This window comes from Bos grunniens, chromosome 8, assembly GCF_055505025.1.
Source record: "Bos grunniens cultivar Pamir isolate PY7600 chromosome 8, Bosgru_T2T1.0, whole genome shotgun sequence".
NCBI lineage: Eukaryota > Metazoa > Chordata > Mammalia > Artiodactyla > Bovidae > Bos > Bos grunniens.
In genome coordinates this window covers 26,236,887-26,258,588 of record NC_141172.1, presented here as the reverse complement: position 1 = coordinate 26,258,588, position 21,702 = coordinate 26,236,887, and the positions used below count along the sequence as shown (strand labels likewise).

Genomic DNA, 21,702 nt, shown 5'->3' with positions numbered 1-21,702 from the left:
CGTTATGTCTAAAGGAAAATCCTTCACAGTAAAGGATATAAACAAGCCAGAGCTCCTAAATCGAGGTGTACAAGAGGTTATTCTCAGAATCAAGAGGCCAAACAGCAAATCCTCTCGTGGTTATAATGCCTGGCCCCACGGGAAAGTCTGAGATCCAAGCAGGAAAAGTAAACGACCCTGGCCAGTCCTACGGTGAGTTCCCTGGAGTGCAGAGTTGGACTGAAAAATAAGAAATGGCTCACTCGATAGGAAAAAAAAAAACAAAAACAAAACAGAATACACATACCACGGCACGAATGAAAGAACTCTAAGCTAAAAGCTACTCCTGGAATTGTTAGCTGGTGAGGAATATATTAAGTCTCAAGTTTATTATGACAAACATAACATGAATATGTACCAGATATCATCAGAATGTATGGAAGCCGTATTTAGAAAGGAACAGGAAAAAGAGAGAAATAAATGATTCAAATGGGTCCCAGTTAATTCACCAGTGCATCGTAGTTGACTTATCTTTTCAGAGATTCAGCTTTTCCATACTGTCCGCCAAAATGCTTTTGCAAGATGAGGCATCTAACAAAATGAGCACTTTCTTTTTTTCACCCAGTAACTCGTCTTCCTTGCAAGGCTCACACAGCACTGTCAACTCCACAATATGTTTAGCTACCTACTACCATGGTTTCACTTCAATGTGTAAAAATACATTTTCTCCCTTGGTATGTCAAAGCAATATGTTCCACTGGTCTCTTTCAGGTTTATTTCACACACCCACATCTGCAAAACCCATTGCTCTTCGCACCATAACTCAACGTTCAAAAACAGATTATCCAACAACCACCCATGACAGACCATTCCAGGTGATGTGCTTGAAGAACATCACTCGTCCCCCCACCCCGAAGGGGTCAAGGATCAGACTACTCTTCACGAAAAGTCTTCCATCACTCGGCATGTATGTGTCACAACCAAGTTGTGAGCTTTCTAAAACTGGGAAACGTATGATCACGTCTCATACTTGCCACACCTGCTTTTCTGTTGGATCACAGCCATACACCACCCAGACAGTACCAGCATAGGGCACTGCAGAGCTCAGGTGGTCGTTCCGAGGCCAGGAGCAGGTGTGCAGAAGATGGTGTCCCCTTCAGAGCATCATAAAAAATGAAACTTCCTACAACCACCACTTCCACCATCACACCCACTATGAACAAGCCAATTTTTAGAACTATTCTCTTTTCTCATGCAGGGTGTCTAAATCAGTTTAAAAAAAAAAAAAAGTTTTAACACTGAGATTACTATGCTTATCCCCTGAGTCTTAAAATTTAGAAAATGATGCCAAACAGAGGCCTGAAAAAATAGTATGGGTGTGCTCACGCTAGGGAGGTGCCATCCACATGGAAACTTGAGCCTGCATTTTTGCATCATTGATACACACATTCCTTAACTATTAACAGGTACCCAGCAGTGGAGGTAGGCCTTGGGCCAAGATGTCATATTTATATTTTTAATCTGCAACATCCCACTCCGCTTCTAATTTCCCAAGACCACGCAATGAATTCCAAGTCAATACTTGGATGAAAAATGTTCTTTGCTAATAAACTTAATATTACACCAGAGGACCTATCTCCCAAACCATGAAGAAGAAAGATAATATTATTAACTCCTATTTTTCTCATACAGTGCCCAGCTGAACAGCTTCCATTCTCCTGAGCTGGGAGACTCCTGTGCAGGAAGCATGGCTGGCTTGCCCATGTGTCCCCAGAGCCTAGCATCCCCTCAGCACGCAATAACGATGATTCGAAAAGAGGAGAGCTAAGATTTCCAGAGTGCCTCTTACATCCTGGCCCTGTGCTAAATGCTAGGTATGTGGTAGAACATTTAATCCTCATTAGTCAGCTATGATATCTCCACTTCACAGATGAGAAAGCTAAAGCCCAGTTAGGTTGGGTGACTTGCCAAAGGACTCATGGCAACTTGTGTCAACCTAGGCAGGCAGCATTCAGAAACCACATTCTTATTCACTGCAGTATATATACCATGTCTTGACTTCTTGAATGAGTAAACGAATGATCTCTAATTCTGACAATTTATCCTGAAAAGGACTTTTTGCTGAACAGACGCTCCACCAACCCCTCTTTCAGTCCCAGCAGCTGCCACATGGCATCTGATATATCTGTTCAGCGTTCAGAGACCCCTGACTGTCACAACACCCCCGACTGATAAAACAGTAAGACTCCGACCTGGACTTCCAGCCTCTGGTCTGGCTCCTCCAGGTTTGGGCAGAAGTCTGCACCCAGCAGTCTGCCAGCACATGCCACTGGGACCTGGGGGAACATGGCCGAGTTAGATGCTGGGTGTGGAGGCTCTTGAGAACTGCACACAAACACACACAACCCAAACACAAGGACATCCCAGCTGCAGCTCTGCAACAGGCCGTCATGGCCTCACAGGGTTTGAACACTCAGTAGGTCAAATATATTGTAAACATCATACACCCAAGTTTACTGACTACCAAAAGGTAAATTCTAAGAAGAAAAAATACACATAAATGTTGTTGTCCCTTGTATCCACAGCACATAGCACAAAAGCAGGCATTTAATATCCGTGGACTGTAAGAAGGAAGAGAGAGGAAGGGACATCGGGGGGAAGAAAGGGAGGAAATGAGGGAAACGGAAGAAAAAAAAACAATTTCTGCTTGAAATTGGTGGCTTTTTTTCTCTTACCTTTCTTAAGTGGGAATTCAGAAAACTGTATTCTATAATGCCTAAAGTTCCTTTCCACTCTTAAAAATACCTGTTCAAATTTATTTTTTCTCTTCCTGGTGTAGGCCAATAATTACCAACATGTACTATTTATTTACTGCATTTAAATTATATTTAAGAGCCTTATGTCTGCTCTAACAATACAAATGACAAAAAAGGTATGATTCAGTGAATGTTTCTCTGTATCTAGAATTTTACAGTGAAAGCCACTAGGATTCCCTTTCAAAACTGTTACCTATTATAATTAGCCAATCTCATTATGAAATATTGCCTACTTAGTAGTCACTTGGCTTACTTCATTTTTAAATGTTTAAGATAGAAAAGGACTTAGATTCCATTGAAACCTATTTTCTGCTTTTTATAATTTTCTCTATACACTACTCAATATTTCCAAATGTATACTACCTCCATTAATCATACAACTATCTTGATGTTCAGCCACTAAGTTGTGTCTGACTCTTTGAGACCCCATGGACGGCAGCACGCCAGGATTCCTGTCCTTCACTATCTCCCAGAGTTTGTTCAAAGTCATGTCCACTGAGTCGGTGATGCCAGTCAACCATCTCATTCTGTCGCCCCCTTCTCCTCCTGACCTCAGGCTTTCCCAGCATCAGAGTCTTTTCCAAGCAGTCAGCTCTTAACTATCTATGTGTATTCAGATCTCAATTCATCAATCAGTTCCATCTCACCTGTGTCTTCTTTCCCTCTCCAAGGCCCCCGTCGGTGTTTTATTTTTTTAACTCCCACTGGGATCATCTATGCCCATCTCTTTGTTCAAAGATCATTTTTCAGCCAAGAGTGCTGCCTTAGAAGGTATTTCTTTCTTTCTTTTGACCAACAAATCTGTTCACTTTTCTAAATTTAAGCAATTTTCAATGAACTCCACTTTGCAAGTTCACTAGTGAATATCACTAACATATATTTTTTAAAGAATAGTCAACTTTTCAAGCATTTTTAGGTCCAACCTGTCTGTTCCTTTCAACTCTCTTATTCTTTCTTCCTGCCTATTTCCATAAGGTGGTGTCAATAGAATGAATACAAGCTGTCTTTGAAATTAATCACTCTTCATCCATATATTTCCTGACTTGGAGCCTGAGAAGGGAAAGGAGCTCACACTTACCGAGCACTTGTAATGTGTGAGTCGCTGTGTGGGTACCTTACATCAAGAGAAACTGTTTTTTCCTTTAAACAGTCTTACGATGGTAAAGAATCTGCCTGCAATGCAGGACACTGGGGTTTGACCCTGGGTTGGGAAGATCCACTGGAGAAGGAAATGGCAACCCACTCTAGTAATATTGCCTGGAAAATCCCATGGATGGAGGAGGCAGTCCGGTACAGTCCATGGGGTTACAAAGAGTTGGACACGATTGAGCAAATTCACTTTCACTTTTCATGGGGTATGAGGATCTACATTTGGCAAAAAAAAGGGAGGCTTTAGAGTAGGTAAATAATTAACTCAGAGGCACATGCTAGAAAGTTACAAGGCCCAAACTTAAGATGAGAAAGAGCAAGAGCATATGTCAAAGAAGTTAATGAAAAACACATAATCGTTGCATTTAGCGGCGTCCATTCTAGAGGCATGTGTGGATGCTTCGTATGTTAGAAATAACAAAGAAGACAATTAAAGGAAATGAAAAAAGTATCACCAGAAATAAAGACTTACTACTCCCCACTCTTTGGTCCAGGACAACACAGGCAAGGTTAAAGGGGACTGCTCCTCTGACTTGAGGAGTGAGCAGGAAATGGGCCATGGAGAAACGCAGAGACGCCGCATCTGTGTCGTGTCACACACAGAACGATGCTGATCCCACCCCACGATGACACACAGGGGAGCGGGGAGGGGGGCCCAGTGAGTTGGGCTACAGTAACTCTCCCTAGGGTACAAAAGAAGAACTGGGGAAAAATTACTCTTAGAATATTTCCTATCAAAACAACCCCTCAAAAGCTTCCTATGAAACCTTAATGAAGGTGATTACTTAACTGATTACAGCAGATTCCATAAGCCAGAAGGTATATGCTGCAAATGAAGTGTAAACAATACTTCATTTCATATACACAGAAGAATTCCCACTTACTTTAATATTAGTTGACCATATCATGAAGTTTCTAGTTCCTTTCTACCCTCACAGACGGCATTTATAAACACCCTCAAGAGGCACGGAGAAAGTTAAACAACTACAATTACACTCAATTACAACCTCAAACACTTAGAAATACACAATTTCTAAGAGAAAACAAAAAGGTCTGTGAGCAAGTTGGGAGGAAACAGTGCCAGGCTACTGGAACGTTTCAACCATCCAAATCACAAAGAGGAACTAAGAGGAAAGTGAGGCACGCTCTCCATCTTAGAATCCTAGAATTTCTGAGCAGAAAAGAAAATCCTTATGATCCGTGCAAATGGGCTTCCTTAAAGATGAAAACATTTGAGATCTGAACTAAAACCACAAAGTCTCACTCATGAGTTCACCACCTAACAATACGCCCCCACCGGGCCCACCACAATTAGGGCCATTAATTATCAGACAGGGGAAAAGTGTAAGGGGGAAGGCAAGCTATATCTGTTTCCAGTTCCTCACAATGTCCCAAGGAAAATATAAAGGATATAAAAGCTGGATAACGTAATTAGTAATCACTTTACACACCTAGACAATTAGGCCTTTGCATTCAGAAGTCTTAGTAGTTAGCCAGCTAGTTATAAGCAATCAAAAAATTCCTGTCAGAAATAGCAGACATTAAAAAAAAAAAAAATTGGCCATGCTATACAGCATTGCAGGATCTTAGTTCCCTGACCAGGGATAGTTCCTCGCCCCCTGCAGTGGAAGCACAGAGACCTAACAACGGAACAGCCAGGGAGCTCCCCGTAACTACTTTTGACTCCACCTTAAGATACTAAAATACGACGTGTACCTCTGCTTTCAATGCAATGAAAAATTCAAATTGATCTGGAGAATTCCAGTTTTATCCTCTTGTCTTTATGCTAATAATAGTGTGCATTTCAACATCATACTCTAAAACACAATTTACCATGATTTTCACAAAATTTTCACAGTGATTTTTATCTCTGGAAAGTAGTAGGACAAAGAAGACTTTTTAAAATTCTTTTTTGGGTCTTTGTATATTTTGGTCTTAAATAAATAAAAAGACATAAGTTAAATACAAAGAAAACACTAACCTGATCAGCTGACACTTCTAAACAGTAGGCTGAGGGTTTCATTACGGATGGTAATTGTCTAGCGCTCATCTAAATTGCATTCGGCTGGTGCCCTAACAGGAAGTAAGAGGCCCTGAAAGGGACCCTCTAGCATCCCCTGGGAAGCTGGGGCTGAGTGCATATCTTCTCTCCTGTACATACCTCAAAGGAATCACGGTGTGCGAGAGAGCTATTTACAACTTACTTTGTGTATAATCAGCAGAAACAAAAGATATGACAACAAGCATAAAGGCCTCTCTCTTTCTCCTCTCAGGAGAATTCAACAAGGGAGGGCCAGTGGGCATTCACTTCAGTGTCAAAAGGGCTTCCAGAAAACACATTTTCTGTGGGGTAGGGAGGAAACATGGCAGGCTTCCTACACACACACACACACACACACACACACACACACACACACACACACACACACGATCTTATGTTTACTGAGATCACACATAAAGACTGTTAGAGACCAGACTTCTGAAAAGAAGACAGAAAAAGGCTCCACATCACAACTACCGTTCAAACTACTTGAAGCTTGTTAAAAAAAACACTTGAAGCTGAATGGGTGTAGCAGGTGGGTGCAGAAGGTGGAAAGGAAGAAAGAATAAGGCACAGAAGTGATAACTTGGGAAAAGAAACATGTTACCAAGAAAAGGGCTTATAGAGTCTGGGGTGCTTCTTGCAAAACCAGGGCACATTTGAACTTTAATTTTATTTTTAAACATTAAACATTCAGGTAGGCATTTGCCTGATAGGCACTATAAAAAGTCAGAGCCTAAATAAACTAACTTCCATGCCAGCTCAAGTCTCTCTGGTGAAGCTGGCCGTAAGCCCAGAGCAGTGCTGAACTATATGTGTTTTGGTGGCTTCGGTCTAGCAATGAAGGAATGAGGCAAAGGAGATGAACCCAAGGAGAACCTGGAAAAGAATGGAGAGACAGAATTGGTTTTAAAAAACAGAGGGACAGAGAACAGTCCCGTAAGAGGACTCAGGAATATGGGCGGGTACAAGCTCCGTTACATTCCAAGTCAGAGAAAAGCAGTAACAGCCTCATGTCAGTGGTTAGATGACGCCAAGCAACAAGAAGAAAAATTACCCAGATAACACAAAGAATTCAGGCAGACCATTCTGTGAAATGGATTTGACAGTAAGCTAGCCAGGAGTTGCTTGTGAGAAAGAGCAGATAAAGAAATAAATTAATTACCCCACACTGTAAAGACGGGGATGCATGTTAAACACAGTGCTGCAAATAAGAGAGAGGAATGAATGAAAAATAAGGAGAGCTAAGTTGCTGGATGTGCAGATAATGTCTATCTTCATCTCTCAGGCAATGATTTAATGAAGGAAAACATTCCAGCACTAAACCTTCCCAACCATGGAACCCAAGGCTAAGACTCAGAAGGGCCAAGTATACAGCATCTAAAGCTTAAGAATGAAAAACGTCACTTCGTGATGAGAAAGGAACTGCTGAGTCAAAACAGCATTTATCCAGCTGCCAATACAGAATGGCCAGAAATATGCTGGTGCTTACAGAGACCTTAGATGATGCAGGATGTTATTCATAGGAAGGTGAGAAGGACGAGCAAGGTGTTGCAGGGAAAGAATTGAGCAGGGGGGAGGACAGTCTTCTCCAAGTCATCCAGGACAGTGAGCTACAGGATCAGGATGAGAGGAGAGAAAGCAGAAGAGGGTTAAGGTTCTGCTACTCACCAGGCTGACAGATACAGAAGATGACTGGGGATGGGGGGCGGGGGCCGGAGGAGACCACATCCTCCCAGGAGCCAGGATCTGCCTAAGTGAGATTCAGTCTCTCTCTGCCTCGGGAGCTGGTCCTCTGGGGTACGCTAGGGCCCTGGGCTCTGTGATGGAAGCAACCGCTGCAGGTATGATTACAGGGGATTTTCACAGCCACAAACAACAACAAAAATACCCTGTTTTTTCTACTGTGAAATGTGGGATAAGAGAGAAAAATCTCTCTTCCCTGGTGATATCCTGAGGAGCCTGATGGACCATGAATAATGCTAAAATTACACAGGATCTTTCTAACAGAGCCTCAGAGGGCTTTACACAAAATATTTATTAATTCCCCCATCAGACAAGTAAGGGGTGGGAAGGAAATTTCCACCACACTCTTTTTACTATATTTTTAAACAAGAAAACTGAGGCCTGTCACTGTGCTCTCCCCTCATTTGATAAGTTGAATAGAGTTGAAATGAAGACAAAGTTCTCTATACTACCACGCTAGTGTTTCACTGGAAAAACCTTCTATCGTTTAACAGAGTTCATCCTTGTTTTACATGGGTTTTAGCACTAAAGAAAATGAAAAGGAAGTTATTTGCACCTATGCCGTTGGGTGGACTTCAGATTCAAGAAAGAAAAGTGCCTAATTCGACTATATTCAGCTGGTTTGTAATCATTCTTGTCATTCCAGTTTACTGGAAATGGAACACCCCAAATTGTTGCTCATGGGCATATACATTGCCATGTGTGATGACTGATGATGTCAAATTTCACATATACGTATGTATATATATGCCCAGGTAAACTCTGTCTGTCCTCAAGGCTCAATGCCAACTATCCTAAAGCCAGGTAACATGCAGAGAGCACTGGCTTTGGAGTAAAACTTCTGTTTTAACCCCAGCTGTGGTATCTTCTGAAGTTGGTCAGTTAGTTCCCAATACAGAGCTTAGTTTGCTACATCTGTAAAATGTAAATAATTCTGTTTACTGTGGTGGGTTGGTAAGGCTGAAGAAGACACAGGTGAAACATCTAAGCAGATGGTAGGTACACAGCATAGGTAATGATACTTCCCTGGATACCCTGTTCTTCCCCACCCCAGCACACCATTCCCATCAGGGCTGAGAAGTTTGAGACAGGGACGGAAGGAATTTGGGGCATGCAAGCAAACCCCAAGTGTCAAAGGAATAATACAAGCAATTAGGGAAACTGAAAATTATACCTATTCAATTAGTCTCAATTAGGGGCCGGCTCCATCAACTTGTAGACAGCTTCCTAGAATGCTGTGCTGACAAAGACTATGAAGATGTGTCTGGGCCCTGAGAGACTGACTGCCCAAGTCTCCACTGGGGGAAGGAGAGAGAAGAGACACATTTTACTCTCTGCCACTCCTGCCTCAGCCAAGACCTTTACAATGAAAGGATGAGGCAATTTTCTGAGTTCACTTTCATGCTAGTGGCTTGACCTATGAATTAAAAATGAGTTTCCGATATACACTGCTATATATAAAATAAACAACAAGGACCTACTGTATAGCAGATGAAACTATATTCAATATCTTGTAATAATCTATAATGGAAAGAAGGTGAAAAAGAATATATATATATGTGTGTACATGTGTGTATGTGTGTGTAGCTGGATCACTTTACCGAGTACCGGAAAAACTGTAAATCAACTATACATCAATACAAAATAAAAGATAAAAAGTAGATTTTCCAGGGAACTCAGGTAAGCGAAGTCTGAAGAAGCCTACAGTTTTGGAAAAACCCAAAACAGCAAACTGACAGATAACAGTCTAAGTCAGTGGTTCAAGCTGTATTCTCAGCCTGGGAATGTTACTAGTATCACCAGGTAACTTATCTGAAATATATTTGAAGTCTCATCTGAGACCTGGGGCTTCCCTGATAGTTCAGCTGGTAAAGAATCCACCTGCAATGCAGGAGACCTGGGTTCGATCCCTGGGTTTGGAAGATCCCCTGAAGAAGGGAAAAAATTCTCCGGAGTTCTGGCCTGGAGAATTCTACGGACTGTATAGTCCATGGGGTCGCAAAAGTGGGACACGACTGAGTGACTTTCACTGAGACCTACTATGACAGACTCCATGCGAGGCGGAGTCGGGCTGGTTGGTTTTATGAGCCCTCCAGGTGATGCTGATGAGCACAAAAGTTAGAGAACCACTGGCCTAAATAAACTTGAAAATCAAAAAAGAACTGGTAAAGCAAAAGTCTCCTTAAAAAAAAAAAAAAGACAAAGCAAGAAGTAAGAACAAAGAAGCAAACATCAGGGCATAAGGTTTGGGATCTCGGAGAGTCGGTGTCAGGAAAGGAGACTTTAAGAGAGAAAAAGCCCAAACGAGCAATCCACTTCAGCAGCACTGTTATGGGCAACTCCATGGATGCTGCAAACATGAGAAGGAAATAACTTGGGACAGACATTAGCTTTAGCATTTAAACTAGAAATCACATTAAAAGGACCCTTGTCACCTTGAACTCAACCACGGGATTTGCACCACTCTACCTGTCTCTCTGGTTTTTCACAGCAATCAAGAACAACACTGAACTGAACTCTCTAATGAGGGCACAGAGACAACTTTCAACTCATGATCACCAAGAATTTCTTTTTTTTTGGACAGGGTGGCATTTTTTAGCAAAGAGTTCACTTGGGAAGAAAACAAGTTCATTTCACTTGATCTTCACTCAGGGATGGCACAAAATGAGGCAAATCAATGGATTTTTTTCCCCTCCCTAAATTTCACAACACTCAACAGAAGCAGATGACTGGAAAAGGTATACATGAGAAAACGGAAAGGGGAGTTTAAGGAATGAAACATGATAGAAAAATGTGCCACATGCCAGAGAGTGAAAGAGAAAATGTTATACCTACCCCTCCCCAAAATTCAACATCCCATGTTACTTCTTGAACCACATACATTAAGCCTATTATGATTTAAAAGAAAAAAAAGTGTAAGTTGCCATACAATGAGTACTTAAACTAGATTCAATGCACAGTGGTTGTCTAGAGAAGCAGATTGCTGTGGACTAGTACCAAGCGGCCAGTGGAATTCTGGGGTGCAGAAACCAGGAGAGCTGGCAGGGAGCCTTCACCATGACACTGAAGCCTACAGTTCAGCACGCCCAAGATCAATGAAGGAACATGCTTCTCCTTGCATGCAAAGCTTGAACACAGGTAACAATAAGAGAAGAAAGGAAATGGGAAGGCAGATTCACCCCTGCTGCTCCCTACAGGAAAACCTTTCCCAACTCAAGCGTAAGTCGTACCGTGCACTGAAATCACCCCTTGGAACCTGCTGAGGACCTCAAACTAAAAAGAGAAAATGCACAGAAGGATACAAGGCTGATTTCTGTGGAAGACCCATGCTCCTCCTACCTACTCCACCAGCTTCCCAACCCTAGATCAACTGGGGTGAGGTCAAGGGAAGGTGAAAAGCTGTACACAGTACTCTGGACCAAACAGGTGAAAAGTGAGCCTCAACTTCTCCCACCAATGGCACCTCGCTGTTACCGAGGGTCTCAGGAAGTGGTGAGAAGATACAGTAAGACAGACTTCCTTATATTGTCCTTGAGGATCTTATAAGGTGTTTTTCAAACTGAAATCCTTTACTCCTGAAATCTAAAAGAGGTTTAGTAGACAATAGAACACTTTATAAATGATAAAACTCATGGTTTTCCATTTTGTGTGCTTTCGATGTTCACAGCTTCAAATAAAGATAGAGTTATTTATGTCAATAACTTACCAGCTATTACAATGCCATTTTCTCTCTACATGCTTTCCTTTCAGATGTCATGCTCGCCCCTGGTTTCATCTGCCACTTGTATGAGAACAATGCTCCCCAATCCCTATTCCTTAACACTCACGTGAATTTTAGTCTTGCACTTTCAAGCTCCCACTTGAAATTTCCAAGTGTTTAGTTAACACCTCGAGATAAACAAGGATATGGGTTCACTGCCTACCCTTCTTTACTACACCTCTACCCTGACTTTGTTGGCTTTTTTTTTCTTGCATTAGTATCGCCAGAATCCCATTAACAAAGACTGAGAACTATAGATGATGATGAAAAGCCTTCTCCTTATTTCCAAAACCCAGTAAATTCTGAAGGCCTATTTTCCCACTCCCATCCCCTCAGCTGTCCTCCCACACACCTTGCAGATCATCTCTCTCCATCTAGACCATTTCTAACAAGAGCATGCTCAGACCTTTGCCGTAACCCTTAAGTGATTGATAATGCATTTCACACTCATCAACCAGAGCTATGTACCACCCCTCCAACTGTCAAACCTATTCCAGATGTTCCCCACAAACTACCAATTACAAATTTCCTTCCAGGCCCTCTACAGCCTAGCTCCGCCCTGCCCTTCCAGCTTCATCTCTCCTCCTCGTTCATGACAAATACTTAAGTGAAGTGAAGTCGCTCAGTCGTGTCCAACTCTTTGCGACCCCATGGACTGTAGCATACCAGGCTCCTCCGTCCATGGAATTTTCCAGGCAAGGGTACTAGAGTGGGTTGCCATTTCCTTCTCCAGAGGATCTTCCCAACCCAGGGATCAAACCCAGGTCCTCCCACACTGCAGACAGACACTTTACCATCTGAACCACCAGGGAAGCCTTAAATCCTTAAGAGACAGTCTAATCATAATTACACTTAATGTCTCCTGCATATGCTCTAGCTTTCCTAATTTGACATAGCTCTCATACCGCTTTTTTCTGGAATACCCTCCCCTGCACTAAACTTTTTTTTTTTTAATTATTGTGGGGTTTTTTTGACTGCACTAGCTCCTCCTCACTGTGAGATGGCCTTCTCCAGCTGCGGCAGGGGATACTCTCCAGCTCCTCCTCACTGTGAGCTGGCCTTCTCCAGCTGCGGCGGGGGATACTCTCCAGCTCCTCCTCACTGTGAGCTGGCCTTCTCCAGCTGCGGCGGGGGATACTCTCCAGCTCCTCCTCACTGTGAGCTGGCCTTCTCCAGCTGCGGCAGGGGGGACTCTTCAGCTATGGTGCGCACGCAGCTCAAGTTGTGTGCTTTGTCTTTTTTGTGAAGCAGACTCTATAGCACGCTGGCTCAACAGTTGTGGTTTAGTTGTCCTGAGGCATTTGGGATCTTCCCTAGCCTGGGATCAAACCCATGTCCCCTGCACTGCAAGGCAGATTCTTAACCACTGGACCGCCAGGGAAACCTTGCACTAAACTTCTGAACATCTCTATTTCTGGAGGCCATTTCTTCCATTAAGTTTCCTGATACCCACAGGTAGAAGACATCTCCCTTGCCAGCATTCTACTACCCTCATGGCAGTCAGCACTATACAACTGCAGACTTTAAAAACACTACATGTTTTTCCTCCTGAAGGGCAAGAACTTACTGGCTTCTCCTTAGTTTTCTCTCAATCAGCTTTTCACACAGCAGATACTCAACCAATGCATGCAAAATAAATAATAAATAAATCTCTTAAAATTCACAGTGGCACCAGTGACCCAATGTTACAGAGTGATTTTTAACCATATCATTATTCCACCCAATCCTCAACAAATACCCTTAGGGCATTTAGGGGCCAGTAATTCCTATTTTATAAAAATTCAAGATGCAAGGAGGTTTCTATTTATGCACAGAGCAGTCTTCTGAGTGTAATTTAGCCTGTAAAGGTTCAGTAACTAATTCAATGTCACCCTGTTGATCTGTGGTATATTTCTGCTGAAATGATACTTCTCTTGCTAACTTTCCTTCTGACTTACTTAAGGATACCTCGAGAACCTGACTCTATCAAAGCAGTCTTCTATAGGTGAGAAAACACACAATATCTCCTCTAATATGTAAGTTTTAGAGATACTATTTCTCTGCCCAACAAGTTGTTAACAAATATATATTGGCACATATATCTTATTTTAAAATTTACTAAGCTTTACAAGTAATGAAAGTATGAAAACCTCCTATAATAAGCTTTGTAAAGAGGTATTGATTACCATATACCTGGAAAGAAAGTAATCAACCCATTATACTACCCTCAGATAAGAAGACATTTCTAAGATGCAATGAGAACAGTGTATAGACAACTGGGGATAGACTTCCAGCCCCCAGCAGTTTCTCCTTTGTTTCAAGCCAGGAGCAGGCAACTACAGCCTCTGAGCCAAATGCTAGACTGCTGCCCACTTCTATATTAATAAATAAAGTTTTATTGAAACACAGCTGTACCTATTCCTTTATATACATATATATTCTACCGCTGTTTGTGGCTACAAAGACAGAATTGAATAGTTATTACAGAAACCCATGGCTTCTAAACTATTTACCATCTGGGCCTTTAGAAGAGGTTTGCCAACCACTGTTTTAAAATATACAAAATTGTATCCCTTTTCCCAGGAACATCACTTTCAAGAAATCCCCTTTAGTAAATAAGAATACAAGTACACAGAAGAATGTCCATATTGAGGCACCACTCTTTGTAAATTAAATGAACTGGCAGCAACCTCAATGTCCACAAACCAAGAACTCATTAAGTATATTAGAGTACAATGATACACTAAGACTCCATTAAAAATTATGATGGATAGTTTTACTTACAGACATGGAAAGATACCTATGACATGCCCGAGTTTAAAAAGTCATGTACCCATAATCCTTCTATGTAATGAGCATCTATCCATACACCTGTTTGTATACATAAATGAGAAAGGATGACTAAAAAAGATGTTAATAAAATGGTTCCTTGGTGGCAGCCATTCAGGAAGAGTTTACTCTCTTTGTAGTCTTCTTAATGAGATTTTCACAATGAAGATGCACCCTTTATAAAAGCTGTTAAAAAAAAACTTTAAAACTTAAAAATCAAAGTCAGCATGCTATGCTTAGGTTCTGCGTTATATAAAAAGCACAAGGTTTTTCAGAAAATAAAGGCGGGGAGTTTGTATTTTCTTTTTGGTTAGGATAGGGCTTCTGGGTTGGTTGTTACTGTTTCTAATCTGCCTTTTTCTTAAAGACAGAAAGGCTCTTCAGCTCACCAGTAGCCTGCATATCTATGAAGCTGCATCCCCAGCGTGACACCCTCCTCTGTGGATTGGAAAAGTCCCTTACCAAAGCATACATGGGTGAGGAGGAAGAAGAGAGGTTAAAAGAACAGCCCCTCCATGGAAATGTATTAATTCAATCAGCGTCTTGCTTCTGGGTTACCATAAAAAGGTTCATAAAGTACCCAAAAGCCACGCAAGATTTTAGAATTATGCTGCTCAATGACTGATTCTCAGTGAAGAGTAAGAAAGGGGAGATTTTTCCTCTACTCTCATTTTCTTCAGCCAAACTAAGCTTTAGCAAGATTGGCATAAGTATTTTTTTAAAGTGGTTAACTTTTAGTGTATACATGACACAATTATTAAGAACTCAGTACCACCAGCGATACAGAGATGCTAACTAAACACTGCATAAGGCTTGCAAATTAACATCAGGAACCACAAAAGAAGAAATTGCTAATAGCCAACAGCGCCATCCTCCTCTCTGTGCCGGACACTTTACAGGCATCGATTCTAACCCTCATTTTAGTAATGAAGTAACTGAGCTTCCAAAGTCACATAAAGAAGAGACAAATTCAAGTGCAAACACATATGGCTAGAAAACCTAGTCTCTGCCACCCATGCTGATAAAATGGAAATTTAATTTTCTAATGAAGGACTGTACAAAATCCCAATATAAATTTAGCAGATGAAAAACCTTGAATTTTCTGGTCTATAAAGATACTACAAAATTACCATGTTGACTAATTTTTATAAGCAATTTATTTAAAATAGTATGTTTTTCAACATTTCTGAGTTAAATCTACCCATATTCTCCATCCTTACACTTACTTGTATATGCACATGATGTGTATACCTTTTATAGATATGCTATACATTACACAGAGCACAACTTTTTAATATTGTCAAACTGGAATCTGTATACATTGGTAGACACAGGCTCCTGTTAAACATAAAGTGGTGACTTATTCTTTTGTGACTCTTCCCACAATAAAATTACTTCATCACTTTGGATTGAACAAAAGCTGTGCCCTGAAAATTAACATGTGAAGAGCTGTACAGTGATATAGCTTTTTTTTTTTTTTACGCTAGTATTTACCCCACACTATTTTTCTCTTATGTTCTCTTTTCAAATTAGGGAGAGATTAGCCTTCCTGTGAATTCCCCACAATTGCACCATGGTAAACAAACCCTTTAACTCCCAGACTACTTGGGTTTGCTATGCCTCCTTTTTAGAGGGTGTGCAGGCATTAGACTCTAATTTTTCTAAGCAAGTATTCCACAGATCAAAGATAGAACTCGGAGGCTGGACCCTTTTCTTCTAGAACAGGTCTAATTTTTATCAGTTCTTAAAGTTGGTTTCCTTGCAAAATTTAATCTGAAAGGAAAAGCAAAAATTGGTGGGTTCAACAACCATCTTCTATTTTTTGTAATATCTGACTTAAGTTATAGATGGATGAAGAATGTAAGGAACAAAGCAAAGATTCTGGGGGTCAAACTTGCTGGATACAGAGTTGAGACCTTTACTTCCTCATCTGTAAAATGAAAATAACTGTACCTGCCCTGAATGCTTTTTAAGAGTTGAATAACATAAAGTGAGTACCACCCTTAGCACACTGTGTGAGCTAGGAGGTACTTATGAAATGATGGTTTTTAATCCATCTTTTACTCTTAGCAATAGGTGAAAGTGAACGCTAAACCAAATATTTATTTTAGATCTAAAGATACAGTATGTTCAAACAAGTGTTGGCTAAAAGAAATGAAATGTCAGGCAAACTAACAATGCTAATCTAAGACCATCTATGACAATATTAATGTACTACACATAACACAATTACTTTTGATAAAAACATAATCCAGGATTAAAAGACAGTAAGAGCAGCACATTCTGCTCAACAAATAGTTCCCAAGCCCTTAACTACACTTAAGGCAAAGTGCAAGACTGTAAATGAAGATAAAATATTGCCCCAATATACATATAGGTGCCTTGCTATACTCTTTCATTTAGTTCTACTAAAAGGTGTAAATGCTATTTGCTTTAGTGTGACCCTGATTCCATGAATACAAGTGCACATTCACAAAGCCAGGGACAGAGACCAGGGTACCTGTATAATGGAACTTCCAGCTCTATTACCAAGTGCTAACCATAATGAGTGGGCTTCCAAAGTGGCTCAGCAGTCAAGAATCTGCCTGCCAATGCACAAGACACAGGTTCGATCCCTGGGTTGGGAAGATCCCCTAGAGAAGGAAATGGTAACCCACTCTATATTCTTGCCTGGGAAATTCCATCAACAGAGAAGCCTGGCAGACTATAGTCCACTGGGTCACAAAAGAGTCATTCACGACTTAGCGACTAAACAACACTGATAATAAAGCAAGCAGCTTTGATTCAAGGGATTGATTAGAACTGATGATACAAAGGTAAATAGAATGTAACAGAATTTGCCAGCTTAGCTTCTAGTCTTTGGTTATCCATAACTGATATCTCAGAAATAACAGCATCATTCTGACATCCAGGAAGGTCATCCCAGTGAGAATTTTGCAGAGTGGCGAAAACACAAGACTAAGGCTGATACAAAGCAATTCTCAAAAAAAAGAAAGAAAGCTGTCTGCCAATACTTAATATCTTCTTTCCTATTGATATTTGGTGAAATTAAAACATTCAAATTTATCCCTCCTAAAAAAAAAAAAAAGAAGCTTTCCAAGGACACTTGCCTCAAGACAAGCTCAAAGAACAAGATCTACAGAGTTTACTGAACACCCACTATGTGCCTGAACTTCATGGGTGTTGTCTCATTTCATCTTCCTGACAAATTTCCAAGTGTTCTTTCCCCCATTTTAAAACAGAAGAAAATAAATGTTAGGGATAAAGTGACTCACCCAAGGTCAAAAGATCGTAAGTAAGTGGCAACATGAGAATCCAACCTGGGACCAATCTTTTTAACTCCGCCCCAGCTCTCAATCCCCACCAGAGTTCTGCAATGTCAAACAATAATGCTGCTACAATGGGGAGAGAAAAATGCTGAAAGAATAAGTATTAATGCTTTTCAAAAGTTTGATTTTTAGGGAAAAAATACTAAATCAACTTTAATTTTCATGTTAAGGAGATGTGATACTGGGGTATTTCCATTCTTTCCCTCTTGGATTATAAAGGGGCAATTTTAATGAATTGAAAAGGGTTTGGATACAACCACAACATCCTTTTTATAATCAAGAACTGCTTCCATGATCAGGATAACAAATTTTGTTAGAGAATCTAAGCATACGCGATAGACTTTTTTTCCCCTCAATTTGGCACTGTTGACAAGTTTTTCTACTTTTTAGGAAAAAGAATTAATTTTGAAACTGGCTAGAAGGGAAAAAGAAATCCAGCACAAAGTTAAGTTTAATATTCCTCTGAAAAGTGCACTTTAAAACTGGAAACTAGAAACAAAAATCATCAAAAGAAAACTTCATCACTACCACTTGATTACATTCAGCACTGAAAAGAATTCTTAGAGTAGTCTCTAGAATGTAAGTGAAAATATCTAATGAGTTCATCTAAAATTTGAAGTGCCAAGTCCACACATCAATCTTGATTTTGCCATAGAGTTGACTGCATGTTGGTTTAAGACTTCCCATAAACAATATGAATGTATCTGTTTATAAATAATAAACCATCTACGGACAGCACTAATCAGATTAAACTCAGGAGGTCTATCTGGACAAAACCATCATTTTATAGAAATACATAAATCACGTACCCAAAACTCTATAAATACGGCACACAGACACACTCACAATTTACTGTTTTATAGTATACTCTTGACTTAAATTTCTGTTATATAAGATTCTAAAAAATAACTTATCAGTGGGAATCTATCTTGGCTTAACAACTGTAAAAAGTTTTTCCTTGCATTCATGAGGCAGTTGTCAAAGTGTGCATGTACACACAGGTACACACACATGCAACTTTATGTATGTCTTATATATCAGTTACTACTAAGGAAGAGAAAAATGAGCCATTACAAGAACATGGAATCAAAGCAAGTATTAAGGCTTGCAAGTGAAGAGCAATAGGCGATTCAAACCTAAAATGCAAATTAAGATGATATATTTATTTAGGTAAGCCCAAGACAATTTGTATTTCTCTTATTCACTGGGAAAAAAATCAGATGCATTAATATTCTATAAAGTCCCAATGCAAAATCAGGAGGCCATTCCATACATCCACATTTTAATCTGTTATAAATTAACCTGAGTCAGGTCAAATCACGAAGCCATCCGACAGCTACATTCAACATGCACAATTACAACCCCAGTCCAATCATACACACCCGGAGTAAACGTAAGCCTCAAACTATTGGAGCAGTGAAGAGCCAGGCTAGTTTTCCCCAGAGAGGGACTGGTGGGGGCAATTGGCAAAATGGATACATCCCAGACAATGGCAGAACCTGAGCCATGCCCTCCAACCCTAAAGATGCTCACGTGGTTGTACGAAAGTCTGTTTACAAGATCTGCAGCCCAGATGACCTGCATCTTAATTAAACTGCCCTCTTTCCAGAATTCCTGGTTTTAAATCACACTGGAAACGTTTGGCTGCGACTGAACTAGAATGGTTTGGTTTCTCCTTTCTGAATGCCAAAAAGAGGGAAAAAAAAAAAAAAAGTGCCATACTTAAGTTTGTTTTGTTTCAAACTCTCAGTCCTTCTGCATTCCCAAACTGTATCCCTCTGACTAGTAGAAACCGTTATTAGAGAGAAAAGGTTTAAAAAAAAAAAAAACACCGCCCACACACAGCCCCCAAAGCAGCCCGGGAGAAGGAATGAGGGAGGCTGACTGGTAACATACGGTACCATGAGCTGCAGTGGCCTCGCCGTCAGCGGTGCAAGGGTAACTGATCGCTCCTGGCCTTCCGCGCACAGCGAAGCTCAGCCCAGGGAAGGGGGGAACAGGGACTGGGCGGGGAGGGGGCCCTTGCCGCTCTCGGGCAGTTTATACAAGAAGGCAGCTCAGCTCCTTTCTGGCGCATTCCTCCTCTCTATCTCGCCACCTCTTTGCCTGTGTCCTGCCGTGTTTTCTTCAGCCGGTAATTGTCCGGATGGCAAGACTTTTAAAACAGTCAGTTTAGGAAAAAGCGAAACCCTTCTAAGTGACCATCACAGCAAATCAGCTTCACGCTGGTGGGTAAAATTTTCCAAGGGAAGTGTTCTTCTGATAGTTCCTGAGTCTCTAAGTCCCCCCCGCCACCCCCGCCCCCACCCGCCGCCACACACACTCCCCTAGAGGGCTAAATGCACTGTGGCAATAAAACATTCATGCGACTTGGAATTTTAACACAATGCCATTTCCCTAGTTTAACCTGAAAGGAATGCACTAGTCACAACAGACTACATCATCCTGCCATTAAACCCTGCCAAGGAACCGCTTTTTTGGCCCTGCCGGGCCAGCTTTGACGGGAAAGGAGTACACAGACCCACACACTGAGCACAGAGGGGCCACCTCTGCTTCCTCGGCCGGGTCCAGCAACACCCTGCTCTTGAACGTGACCCCTGACCCCTAGCATTGTGACCGGCTTGTGATGCGTGTGTCACTCTGGCACTTCTGCAGAGACACACACGGTGCAGGCCGCTGGCGGCTCCCTCTCAACAGGACTTGGGCTGAAGCCAAAAGGTTCTCTCTTATTATTACTGCTACTATGGACGGGCTCCTGTGGAAGGGGGGCGGGGGGTGAAGGCTGTGCCTAGTGCTGGAGAAGGGTCTGTTTCTGGTTTTTCCTTTGTCTTGCGACTTTTTAAAACACAAACTTTGTATTTGCCTTCATAATTAGGTTGTGATTACTGACAAGCTGGTTTGCTTTGGGGACAACTTATCAAAACTGCCAGTTCTTCCTGCATTTAAGTGACATTTCATTTAGACTTACAAAATACAAAAACAGAAATTTTTCTGATTTCTCCAGAGAATTTTAGAGAAAAAACTCAAAAGTGTTGAACTCTAAATAAAACATCCACACTTAACCATTTCATGTGGCTAAAGTACTACCACCCAAAGAACAAGGAACAAATTAGTTATTTGTTTTTTTCAACTCAGATGTATTGATTTATTACTTGTGCAGAGCTGTCTGCCTTCCAAGGAACAGAAGCGACAAACTAAGGAACAAGAGAAAATAAATGTACAACGAATGAATACTCAAAAATTACACTAAAAGTTTTTAAATGTTTAATTTTGGACTCTGCAGTGATGCCAATTTGGTACTGTATAGCCATTTACAAAAGTATTGATTTTTACTAATTTTCAAAGTTACAAGATATTATAAGTTTGTCCCTCCAACCTCTCTTTTTTCCTCTATCCTCAACTTCTCTCTCACTTCTAAAGTATGCCTTCCAGATCTTTCTACTTTTCTATTTTTTTTCCTTTTCTGATCCTTAACTATTTTCATATGGGGCACTTTCACTTTCAACCTTGCCCTACTTTTTTGTCCTCTAATTTGTCCTCTCTACTCTATTCAGAGGCCATTCTAAGAAGCAAGTCCCTCCTGACCCTGACCTTGACCCTGAACTATATAGCCAGGTGAACTGTGGTTATCCCTGCAAAAGGTGTTCCAGACTTAATCTCCTAGAATGAGGTCACATCCCCTTCCTACAGCAAGTAAAGAACATCTTCCTTCAGAGAACACCCTAAAATACAAAATAATGATTGTTACGCAGGTTAACATGCGAACAGAAAATAAAGCCAAATTGTCTCCTTTAGCGTAATTTTTGTCTCCTTAGTAGATGGAATTAGTCTTAAGCCCCAGTTAAAAGACTTTTTTTTCTTCCTTTTCTTTAAACAGACATTATCATGCCTTGAAGAGTCATTCTAATCCCTTCACCTTAGCCAAACCATGCTAATTCTAGCTAGGAGGACAGCAATTAATTAAAAAAAAGGAATTGACTTGAGGAATAGGGGGTGGGAAATCAAGCCAACAGAGAGGCAAAGATTATCAAATCCTATGTGAAATATTTCCATTTCAAAATATAAATGCTGAAA

General features: G+C 40.9%; 1 protein-coding gene across 22 annotated transcripts in view; it reads right to left on the bottom strand.

Annotated features, from left to right (window-relative positions):
- Positions 1-21,702, bottom strand: part of BNC2 (basonuclin zinc finger protein 2) — a 485,666-nt gene that overhangs the window by 287,908 nt on the left and 176,056 nt on the right. For 6 of the 22 annotated variants that reach the window (XM_086415024.1, XM_086415003.1, XM_086415007.1 and 3 more), the window contains one exon: positions 2,232-2,315. The exons of 11 other annotated variants lie outside the window; for them this stretch is intronic. In XM_086415024.1, coding sequence (XP_086271150.1) covers positions 2,232-2,315 — 84 coding nt within the window. Of the gene's footprint in view, positions 1-2,231; positions 2,316-19,529; positions 19,918-21,702 lie in introns of those variants that run through there. 5 more of the 22 variants (XM_086415015.1, XM_086415027.1, XM_086415017.1 and 2 more) reach the window with 2 other exon arrangements.